Source organism: Eptesicus fuscus, chromosome 14 (genome assembly GCF_027574615.1).
Source record: "Eptesicus fuscus isolate TK198812 chromosome 14, DD_ASM_mEF_20220401, whole genome shotgun sequence".
Lineage (NCBI taxonomy): Eukaryota > Metazoa > Chordata > Mammalia > Chiroptera > Vespertilionidae > Eptesicus > Eptesicus fuscus.
This window is the reverse complement of record NC_072486.1, coordinates 12437851-12449897: the sequence shown is the minus strand read 5'-3', so window position 1 is coordinate 12449897 and position 12047 is coordinate 12437851. Positions and strand designations below refer to the sequence as shown.

General features: G+C 46.7%; 1 protein-coding gene across 4 annotated transcripts in view; it reads right to left on the bottom strand.

Moving 5' to 3' along the window:
* OSBPL3 (oxysterol binding protein like 3) overlaps nt 1-12047 on the bottom strand; it is a 149898-nt gene that overhangs the window by 23372 nt on the left and 114479 nt on the right. For all 4 annotated transcript variants that reach the window (XM_054725998.1, XM_054725997.1, XM_054726000.1 and 1 more), the window contains 4 exons: nt 7603-7737; nt 6585-6678; nt 3561-3811; nt 485-622 (listed from right to left, as the gene is read on the bottom strand). In XM_054725998.1, the coding sequence (XP_054581973.1) occupies nt 485-622; nt 3561-3811; nt 6585-6678; nt 7603-7737 (618 nt within the window). The remainder of the gene's footprint in view (nt 1-484; nt 623-3560; nt 3812-6584; nt 6679-7602; nt 7738-12047) is intronic.

The following is a 12047-nucleotide window of genomic DNA, read 5'->3' as shown; positions in this document are numbered from 1 at the left end:
CGTGGTATAGGCTCGATACATATTTATGGGCCGAGTGAATACATACGTGAATGAATGCTTATTCTTAAAATCAAGAATAACGCTACCCATCCTGATGGGGGCGGGGCGTTCTTGCTCTAGAATGATGGTGTCAACGAGCTGAGGGCGCACCCTTTAAACCTAAATGGCAGTTTGGGCAAATGCTCCTCTCCCTGTGACGTGGGACAGAAAGGGCACCGCTGATTCATGTGGCCAAGCGAGAGAGCTCAGCGGTGCTGGGACCTTCATGCCCGGGGGTGGCGGCTCGGTGTCCGTGGAAGGGACCGCGATCCCTCTCTTCACGTGCAAAAGCCCTATCATCACCTGAGTTGCTGTGAAGCTGGTGAAAGGCGGAACACAAACATTTCAAAAGCACCCGTCACGGGAGGCATGAGCGGCTCCTCAGGACAAGTGGTGCGCACAGCACCACAGGGCGCACACAGCACACAAGAGGGTGAGTAACCACCTGCTCCGAGAAGTACCGGAAGCCCTTGTCCTCGCGAATACACTCGTATGTTTCTCCAAGAACCGGATTGAAGGGCTTGCTCCCGGCGCGGTAGTAGCTGGACGCGTACGCCGACACGGCGAAGGCGGCCACGTACACCTGCGGGGGAGGAGGAGAGAGCGTCGTTATCGTCCGGTAACCGAGACATTCATTTTTACAAAGACGTGAGCAAGGTGAAGGCTTCCTCCCTCTCTGTAAGGGTTATTTCAGAAAGCCAAACATTTACCTCTGGTTTGAAGACAACCAAACCACCTGTGGTTTATTTATTTTTTTTAATTTTAGTTTTATTTATTTATTGTTAATTGATCCTTCCCCATTTTTTTAGAGAGGGAAGCTTACAGGGAGAGAGAGACACACACAGACATTAACGTGAGAGAGAAGCATCCACTGGTTGCCTTCCTCCTGCACCCCGACCGTGGATGTGCCCTGACCGGGAACCAAACCCATGACCTGCGTGCCCGGGACACGCTCCACACTGGCCAGGGCCAGCTTCGGTTTAAAGCTGCAGGTGTCAGTGATGTTCGCTGCGGCCTCAGAGACAAACGAAGCAAACGTGTGCAAACCGCCCCCGTGTTCGGCTGCCTCCCCGGAGGCAGAGGGTTCCCACGTGCCGCTCTGGACCACGTGAACTGCCCGGGTTGTGAGCTGCTCAGCCCGGTCCAGCACCTCCGGGCCGGACAACACCCGAGAATCCTGATGTCCTGCTGAGGTTTTGGGGGGAGGAGGAGGAGGAAGAAAAGCATGAAAGGCCAAACTTCCCTCAAATTTCAGGAGTTCGCACCCTAAGTTTAACCGTTCCCAGTCTGATGCTGTAGAAATAGCCAAACTCCTTTTGACAAAAGCAAGTCAGTGCGAGTCGTTTCCTGAGCCTGAGCAGCAAGCCCCCGGGCGGAGCACAGCGCCTGCGAAAGGGTGAGGACGAACGGGAAACGCACAAAGGAAAAGGAAGGAAAACTACCGTGACCACGAGGAAACCAGGTCCCTTCATGGCCCTCACCGTGAGGCCCTCAGCCTTTCTATAGGTTCCCCTTCCAGGATCCCCAAAACACACATTCTTCTTTTTGTCTTTCGGAGGGAGGTGGGGGGGGGGGGGAAACGGGGGCAGCAAAAAAATTAAACCTAAGTAGCAAGAGCAGCTTCTACTTTCCAATACTGAGCAACAGTCCCCACGGTTCCTCTGCCCAGCACCTGCCAGGAAGCTGCTTCTCTGGGAAGACAAGCTGAGCGCCCTTCCTCCATCAGGGTTCAGTAGACGCGCACCTTTCTTAGCCACTCACAGGCGGGGCGCCCTAGAGCGGCTGGTGGTTTGTAAACACAGATCCCTATGCTCCACTCAGCCTTTGTTCTTGAAACCTGGGTAACTGTTCCTCTCTCTGCTCCCTCAATGCCCGTCACCTGTTAAACAGCAAGGTCACAGTCTCGATACTGCACGCTGAACCCGCCCTGAGTCGCCTTCCCAATTTAAACTAGACCAGAATGCATACATGAACCTGGACTCACTCAGAGCGCTGAGGGAGATGGGGGGGGGGGGGGGCAGGCACAAGCAAGCATCCTCCTTTTGGGCTGGAACAGCAGAGCTCTATGCAGGGCCCAAGCTGACCCCACAGAGCAGTGAGCACAGCCCCAGGGGAAGGTTCCGGCTCCCAGCTTTCCTGGGTTTCCCCTCCTGCACTTGGTGCCGGAATGCAAATCCTTTGCCTCGAACTTCTTCTCAAGGTCAGTGACAACAATCAGTCAGCTGAACATCCTCAGGGTTTCTTAATTGTGGCAAGAATGAAGCACCTTTAAGAATACTGTCATCTTTAAAGCCAAGCTTTTCCGTCAAAGCAAAGAGCTGACTTTTGACACTTGCCTTAGAAGCTATTTGCTTCCCTTTGTTCAGCAGAAATTCTCTGGGGAAGAGGAACAAAGATTGAAAAGACACAGCACCTGTTTTTCTCTCCTACTCTTATTATCTTTAGCAACAAGAAAGCCTCCTTGATGGGAGAAGTCCCCGGAGGCCTCCGGGATGTCTCTTTCACCTACTAGTTAGAGTTCCCTTTCATCTTCAAATCACTAAGGTAATGACGTTTTAATTAGGATGGAAACTGCGGAATGCTTAGAATTTAGGAAAGAATTCAGCTCCTTGGGCTGGAAGGTGGCTTTAGGACCTGAAGCCAAGGGGGCGTGCCAACTCCAAGTCAGCCAATCAGCAAATGCCCAGGGCAGAGACTCCGCATTTGGGGAGCACACTGGCGTCCCAGCCTCCCACACAACCACCTCTCTGCTGAGCAGGTAACACGTGAGGAAGCAAAAAGAACAGACACTCTTTGGAGAACGAAGTCAGCCACAGTCACGGAGAGGGCTGAGCTGTCCATAGTCTTACCACCATGGAGTCCCCCCAAATGGGGAACGATGAGAAACGCTGGGGAGCCCCTTCAGTGGAAGCTGAGTAGAGAACAAAGGTGGCTTTCTCTAGGATGAGCTTCAAAAGGCACCCAGTAACAATTCTCTAGACTAAGACGGAGGGGAAGGAAACACAAAAAGAACCTTTCTTATGTGAAAATCTCTCCTGAGTGTTATTTTCTGAAAACCTAGGAAATAGCTGTGGAAATATTATTCCAAAAATAAACAAAATCATTCTCAAGGGAAATTTACCCTTGACGAGAAAAACAGCTTGAGAGATTAAATTCTGTCCACCTGGGATAGTAAAAATAAATGCCCAGACAGCCCTCAGGGCAGGCTTTCCAGCCAGGCTTAGCAGAACAATCACATGGAAAGTTCTGGAGAAAGAGGAAGCGGCAGCGCCACAGAGCAGAACTACCCCCAGGCGCCAGCTGTCACAGGAAGCCCTGTCCACCTCCCCGCCACATGGCCAGTCCTGACAGAGTGACTGAGACCAGCCGAGCACGGGGAGCCCGAGGTCCCTGAGAAACGCGCCTATCCAGGAACAACGCCAGGGCCCGGACTGCTGGCCGGCGTGGACGGCCTGGCGGCCCGGGCGCTGGGTGGGGCGCTGGGGCGAAGGGGCTGGACAGCGCCGGGGCCGAGCCCTCACCATCCTCTCCAGGGCGCTGGGGATGTGCGCCGCCTTGTCCAGCAGCTCGCTGTACTCCAGCTCCTCGCAGAGCCTCTGCAGCGTGTTCAGCGGCTCGTTCAGCTCCACGGGCATGGCCACTTTGGACAGGTCCTTCCCGATGTTGTTCCTCAGGATGTTCCACAGGCTGACGCTGCTGCTGCTGGGGCAGGGCGCCGGCAGGCACGTCCTCCTTTTGCACGTGGCTTCCCCACCGCTTTCAAGAACCGACCCTGGAAGGGGAATAAGCCTGGTTGTCTCTACAAGTCTTTTCACTTTATTATTATTATTTTTTAAAAAATATATTTTATTGATTTTTTACAGAGGAAGGGAGAGGGATAGAGAGCTAGAAACATCGATCAGCTGCCTCCTGCACACCCCCTACTGGGGATGTGCCCGCAACATGCCCTTGACCGGAATCGAACCTGGGACCCTTGAGTCCACAGGCTGACGCTCTATCCACTGAGCCAAACCGGTTTCGGCCACTTTATTATTTAAAAAAAAAAAAACCCATGAATGAAACCTTACCTAAAAAGTACCCAATTTTACTATAAATCTCAGTTATTCAGAATATGACTGAAAGTCATACGATAGAAATGTTGCACAACTAAATTAAGTACCAAAAATTACATGCACTAACATTCACGGACTTCGTTTGCAGGCAGGTCGCCAAATCCCCAAGCGAAAGCCAGTTCTTCGTAGCTGTATGTGCACTTATAACCAAACTGGACACTGGGATCTATGTCCAGAGCAGGCTACTGTTTACACTTTTAACTCTTTAACCTCTTTTTAAAGAGCACTTCAAATTCTGATAAAAGCTTTTAAACTCTTAAAAAATCACTTTAAATTCTGACAAAAGCAACTGTGTTTATTCCAGGGTAAGTATGAAAAAAAAATAGAAGTCATCATGATCCCACTACCCAGATACAGTAGCCATCTATATTTTGGAGTATTTTCATTTAGTGCCTTCTCACCCATATACCTCACACTGTACGCCTAGTTAGTTTCCTGTCCTGCTTACTTGGTTAACATGTTATTTTTGCATGCTATTCAGAGTTCTTCTAGCACATCATTTATAATGACTGTAAAAAGGTCCACTCCATGGCTATGCCACAACTGACTGAATCATTCTTCTACTGTTGGATTTGGATTTATTTCAAGGTGTTGCTATCATGCAAACAAGTAGTGAATATTCATATTCCTAGATATTTGACTATCTCTGATTATTTTCATGGGAAATAGAGAAATGGGCTTACTATGCCATAAACTATGGCCATTTTTAGACTTTGGATTCATATGCGCTTAGGGATCAGGGAAAAGACGGCATCGACTGCCCATCTGTGAGCCACATAGGTGAGTGCCCACCTCCGGAGGCTCTCTCGGGCTCGTCATCATTCGATTTTAATTTCTGACAAATTGTCTGCCCTCCCCACCTGTGTTATCTCCTTGTTTTAAATTTACATTTAGAAAATTCCTTGTGTGGTTTGGAATGCTTTCAAGAACATTTCTTCCTTTCTGAAGTATCTGCTTTCCTATTTATATAGTAAGAGATAATCCTTTGTTTTTATATTTGTTTTATAACTTAATCCCCACTTGACCTTCACTTTAAATTTGGTCCAGTGTGTTTGGGTTTTTTTTTTGTTTTTAAATATATTTTTATTTATTTTTTAGAGAGGAAGGGAGAGTGATAGAGAGAGAGAGAAACATCGGTGAGAGAAAATCATTGATCAGCTGCCTCCTGCACACCCTCTACAGGGAATCAGACCGTGACCTCTTGGTTCATGGGCTGATGTGCAACCACTGCGCCACATCGTTGTTTTTCTGATGAAGGAAACATTTACATGTTAGGTATTTGCTCCTATCAATCTTTCCCTTTGTGACAGCTTCCATTGCTTTGTGCCCTGGAATTCTTCTCCCATCCCAACTGCGCCTATTTGCACATGAAATCTTTGCCTCACACCAACATATGAGAAAGGGGTGAGCTGGATGTTTCTCTCTCTCTCTCCTCTCCCTTCCTCTCTGAAATCAAGACAGAGCCTAATGAGCATCTGACTTCCAGCCGCTGTGATGCTGAAAGGATGTTCTCCCACAGGATGGTAAAATGACCTGGCTTTCTTGTGGTTCCCAAAGAGTAGCTCATTGGCATTCAGATAACAACTCAACATCATCATATTTCACATATACTTACTGAGCTGGGAAGCACTGAAATATCAAAAAGGATTTGACTGGTCCCTGTTCTCCATGTAGGTAAGAAAACAGGTGGTGCTCTGGGTAGAGACCCGAGGCATACCGCGTACCGGGAGCATTTGATGCTACAGGACCCATGCAGAGAACTGTCCAATGGGCAGATTCCTCCTACGGGCACCTCGCTTAACAGACCTTCGTCTGCTCACGGAACTGCTAGATCAGAGCTGTTTGGGAAGAGCCAAGACACTCCAGGTGTCCCATGGTTCAACCATTTCCTGGGCATCAATTCCACTCCCGGGATCAACCCGTAATAAACGAACATCTCAGAATACCTTCAGAGCCCCCACTTCTAGGAGGTATCAGTGCATTACTTCCAAAGGTGTTATTTTAAAGAATCTGAAGCTAGATTACCATTCAGACCAGACCTTTTATTATATAAGCCCCGTAGAATTCCTAAATTATGAAAACTACTAGATACCTAAAGGCAAAAAGTTGTATTCTAATATGTTTGCAGAGAGAATGTTTGACCAATAAGGGATATCTGTTGCACTAATCTTTGATATTTATATAACTGGTATACCCTTACTTTAGAAAATAGAAATTTACACAAGTAGGCAAAGTTATGTGAATGAAAACATTTTTCTCATGTGAGTGAGTACTGTCTTCCCACCTGGCTGTAAAACCCTGAGAGGGGACCATATCTGAATTTTCTTACATAGTTCTTGTTACAGTTCTCTGCCTGCAGCAGGCTCTCTTTGTATGTTTACTAGTATTCCATGAAGATCCAGACTTTCAGAGGTCAGATAATGTAAGTCTTACCCAAGGTCTGTCTCTCATTGTCCAAGTCATTACTGAGATTGTCCAAGGACAGGTTATCACTTATGTCACTGACATATGAGTCGTCCTCAGAACCCTGTGGGAGAGAAGAAATAAGGGGCCTTAGAGTGAGCGCAAACAGCCAGGTGTACCTAGAACCTTTACTCACAATCACCAAACACTTCCCGTCCCACTCTGCGAACCAGAGGAGTAATTACTGGGGCCACTCACCCGCCTGCCTAGGGGTGTTTGCAGCAAACAGCTGTTATTAAAATCCTCGCACTTAAGTTCTCACAAGGAAAACACAAGTAAACTCAAGATTTTAGTTGTTATTAAAATTCTTATTAACTCAGGCTGCATTTTCAGAATGTGTTAGTGTTTGGGTAGAATGAGTTACAATTTGTCTTTGAACTATTTGTGAAAAAAATAATCTTCTATAGAAATTAATAAGCAAGATGAGTACTTCTAAAGGGATAAAGTTATCAATACACACTATACACAGCAAGGCCAACTATGACACTTGCCCCCTCAGGAAAGTATGAATTTTATGCATCAATTTAAAATAATATTGTTAAAAATCAAAAAATTAAAAATATTGTTATATATTATAAAGTATTATAATGACCATATTACAACATTATGATAATATAATAATTGTATGCTGTAAATTAGTATAGGCTGAATTCAATGATTAAAAAATATCCATGATGCTAATTTCTGGGCCTGTAGTTAGAAATATTACATATCAAATTGCTAATAGTCAAAATTATTAACCTGTAATTGAAAAGAGGGATAGCAAATCAAGTAACAGAAATAAGGATGACCAACACCTACTTTCACGACTCTTTATTCTAAGGTCTTGCAGCCTTTTGTGCAATTTGGAGTAGGCGTTGTAACAAGATCCCAGAATGTAACGGTAGAAAGGAGCAACCGAGCTCAGTGTTTCTAAACGTGAGTATTTCCTGAAGGGGCACAGCAACGGGAGAGACCCTGCGGCACAGAACTGAGCACCATGCCAAACCTCGTTTTCTGAAGAGCTGGGCGACAGCAGCACTTCCTGGGCATCGAAGAACTCCGACAGGGAGTCCGTGATGGAGAGCCGGCTCTCATTAGAAAGCTGATGGACCAGGGGCCGGTTGTCATCGGTGGAGTTTTCCTATTTAAAACACAAAAACAAGAATACAGACGTATTTAGAAACAGTCTCAAGAGAAGCAAAACACACAGCTGATTGGGTGGCATGATACGCAAGGTCACAGGCCCATGCAAACGAGCAGCTCAAAGCAGAGGTCAGCTCCGGAGTGGAGGAGAAACGAGCCGCACACGGAATAAAAGGAAAAACGAAGGTCTCCTCCGAATGGGCGCCTCACTCACAGGCGCTTCCCCGCTCAGGCACAGGGGCCAATCTCAAGGCCAGAGAGAGACGGCCCAGGCCAGTCTTGGTTGCGTTTAAGAGGGAGACGTTCCAACGCTCCCTGAATCGTATCCCCTTATTTTCTACCGCTGCAGGACGCTGCTTTTCATCCTACACGTCCCTCTGAGTTGCACTGCATGCGTGGCCCAGTCTCGCTTTCTTCTGCCCCACGTGCTCACGGAGGCCAGCCTGCTGCTTGCGAGCCGTCCCTTGACAAATAAACAGTGTGTGTTGGTCCAGAAGCGCCCCCGGTGGCAGGTCATTCATTATTCATGGATAGATGAATGAAATAAATTCTCCTTGTCTCTCCCCAACCACAGTGACTCCGCGAGGGAAGGGCGTCCCCAACCCCCTTTAGAGGCTGCTACGCAAATAACACAACAGCAAACCGCGAAGCTCTCATCCTGCCTGGCTCTCCACCCCTTCTTCCCTGGGGCTAGATCAGTGGTTCCACTCACTGAGGCCAGAAGCCTGGTTTTATCCATCACTGGGGCACACCCCCCACAGGGGGGCAGTTTGATTTTTAAGGGGGGCAATTAGAGAATGAGTTGTTAACAGTGAATTTTTTGCATTTCTTATGGTCCTAGGGGCCTCATACACAGTATATAGATATATATTGTGACATATTTATGCATTTCAGTTCTCTATTATATGTCCTAAAACTTTGCTACTTTTTCATATAATTTCATTTTTTTAAAACAATTTCTTAGTGGTTTCTTCCTCAGTACTTCAACTGTCCTTTGGTTCTTTTATTTTTCTCTTTCATGGGAGCCATGTTCTTTGGAAGCTTGTTTAGACCAAGTTAATGGCCTTTTAGGCTTCCTCCATGTGAATAGGAGTTCACTTTTTGAATAATACGAATTATATGTCATTGTGGGGGGTGGGGAGGGGATGTCAGGATTTTAGAGATGCTTAGGTGGGGCGTGGCCAAAAAAGGTTGGGAACCACTGGTCTATACTTTCCCACCGGGAAGGACCTGAATACTTGGGGTACTTTCGATGCAAGTTGTAAGTGAAAAATTCAATGTATTTCAACAAACTGAGCCACTGCTCTGTGCTGGCCCTGGAGGGACACAATGATGGATGAGAGCAGGCGTCTGGCCTGAATGAGGGGTGCAGAGAACACACCCAGCATTTTGAGACCAAGACCGTGGAACAGAGAGAGCGGAGAGGAAGGTGAGCTTGTCCCAAAGCGGCTCTGGCCTGGGGCGGGCTCCACAGAGAGGTGACAGCGACAGGCCTGGAGGACTGAGAACGGATTCAGGACAAGAGGCTGCGATTCCGCCCACCCAGAGGAGACTGATGCCCTGAACTTCCCTCCGGGAGCCCCCGTCTCTCACTGGGCTGACACAGGAGCTGCTCCTATGCCGTTATGTATCTGATGAGAGCGTCCCAGAATAACTGGGGGAACAAAGGTTAGCGCAGAGTATGTCTTCCCCAGGGGTTCTGCCAGTTCAGGACACACTCCTCCGTCTCACACACGAAGGGTGCCCCGGCGGGGGTGCTCAACAGGAGGGCCCCGGCGGACGCTCATCACTGACACAGGGCAAGGCCTCCTGATGAGATGCTTACTTCGGGGACACATGTAAATGCGACCCCTTGGCCTTGGATTCTTCCTAACGAAGACAGCTGGCCCGAGGCATTCGCTCCAAGACCCTCCCCATTTTAACATCCGCTCAGCTTTCTGGAAAGCAGGCTTCTCTCTACCCTAACAGAGACCACTGTGGGATCTGCAAGTAAGCACCACCGCTGTCCCCCCCTCCACCCCCCACCCTCCAGGGACAGGGAGACAGCGTGGTGAGCGAGGGAGCTCCTGCAGTGCTCACTGAAGTGCCCTGTCCTTGGTGTGCCGCTGCCACGTAAGACCCTGATGATTTATTTAGCTGCTCTACTCATTAATTATTACCAGTCACGCGCTCTCCACCCTCCTCCCAGACTGAAGTGTCAGAGGGTGTCCGGGCTGATCAACGCCGAAAGGAACACCCCAGCCCCAGCCCCTTCTGCTGTTCCACCCCAGCTACTTGCGATTATCGCCTACGGAAGCTCCCGGGCCTGCACCCAGCACAGGGTCTGCACCGCCCGGGGCTTCGTTTATTAACATATTAATCCGGTCAGTTCAATGAAATGATGTCCCCTCAACTTTGTCTATTTTTTCAGTTACAAAAGGTAAACAGAGAAAAGGGAGAGAGCCCCATAATCCCATCACACTGAAGCGACCACAGCAACTATTTTGATACATTTCTCTACGACCCTCTCTGCACATACAGCTTTGCTTTGAAATAATTGTAATCTCTCTCTATCCATTTGATGTTATAAACTTCCCCCAAACAACACTGCACTATAAATTATTTTCAAAATTAACATCTGTTCTGAAGATAAAAGTAACGTGTTCAAAACAGAACATACAAAAAGTAAACAAACATCATTTGAAGTCTCGTTCCCCAGACGTGGCTCCTATTAACCTGGTGATGTATTTTTTTGTATTAAAATATTTGGGTGTAGCCGAAACCGGTTTGGCTCGGTGGATAGAGTGTCGGCCTGCGGACTGAAGGGTCCCAGGTTCGATTCCGGTCAGGGGCGTGTACCTTGGTTGTGGGCACATCCCCAGTGGCGGGGTGTGCAGGAGGCAGCTGATCGATGTTTCTCTCTCATCGATGTTTCTAACTCTCTATCCCTCTCTCTTCCTCTCTGTAATAAAAAATCAATAAAATATATTAAAAAAAATATTTGGGTGTAATTTTTTTGTGCGTGAAAAATTGGGACCCCACTGTCCACTGTCTTTATCTAATCTGCTCAAGTCACGTAACATTACATCGTGAACTCTTCCTCGGGCTGTTACACGTTCTTTGACACAATGACCTTTAGTTGATACAGAATATTTTATTTTAATTGTGTGTCATAGGGAACCATTTCCTTTATTGGAAATTAAAGGTGTTTCCAAATTTGTAAAGATGGGGAACATGCTTGCAAATGTGTCTTTGATTGTATCTCATTATTCCTTAGAATCAGTTTTCAGAACTAGAATTATTAAAAATGTTAAAGGTAAAATATATGTCACCTAATTGCATCAACAAGCAAGAGCACCTCTGCTTTCTCTACGTGCGTAAGGGCACCAAACACTTCAATTTAGAAATACTTTGTCCTAATGTGCTTGTTTTAATTAGCACTTCTTTGTTAAGAATTAGGTTGAACGTTTTGTCCTTTTTTAAAAGAAACTGGATATAGAGATGCTAACACTGGAGGAGGCCCACCCTCTGCATTTCTTTACACTTTCCTGTGAATTTATAAGTATTACTAAATGGAAGATTTTTTAAAAAATTATCTGTACTTGGGGTAAATTGTGTCTCCCCACCCCCGCCCCCATTTATTTGTTGAGGTCTTAAGTTGCTTGCTATTACTTATTAATTATTTAAGTATTAAATACATTATCATCTACTTAGTATTATTTAAGTCTGTCATTTTCTCTGAAAATATTTTTCCTAGTCTATTATATGCATTCTTTTTTCTTTCTTTTTTTTAAAAAAATATATTTTATTGAATTTAGAGAGGAAGGGAGAGGGAGAGAGAGATAGAAATATCCATGATGAGAGAGAATCATTGATTGGCTGCCTCCTGCACACCCCCTACTGGGGATCGAGCCTGCAACCCAGGCATGTGCCCTTGGCTGGAATCGAACCTGGGACCCTTCAGTCTGCAGGCTCTATCCATTGAGCCAAATCAGCTAGGACTATGCATTCTTTTTTCACACACACCATTTTCCCCCTAAGAAAAAAGCCAAATCCAGTCAACATTTCTTTTGTAACTTTTCCTATTACTTCCACATTTAGGAAGTCCTCCCTACTCTAGGTACTTACTAAATATATTTTTTAAAGATTTTTAAAATTGATTTTTAGAGAGAGAGCAATGGAGAGGGAGAGAGAGAAACATTGATGTGAGAGTGACACATCAATCGGCTGCTTCCTGCATTACCACCCCCTGCATGAGGGATCAAGCCCACAACCTGGGCATGTGCCTTGACCAGGAATCGAACCAGCAACCCTTGTGCCCGAGCCCAT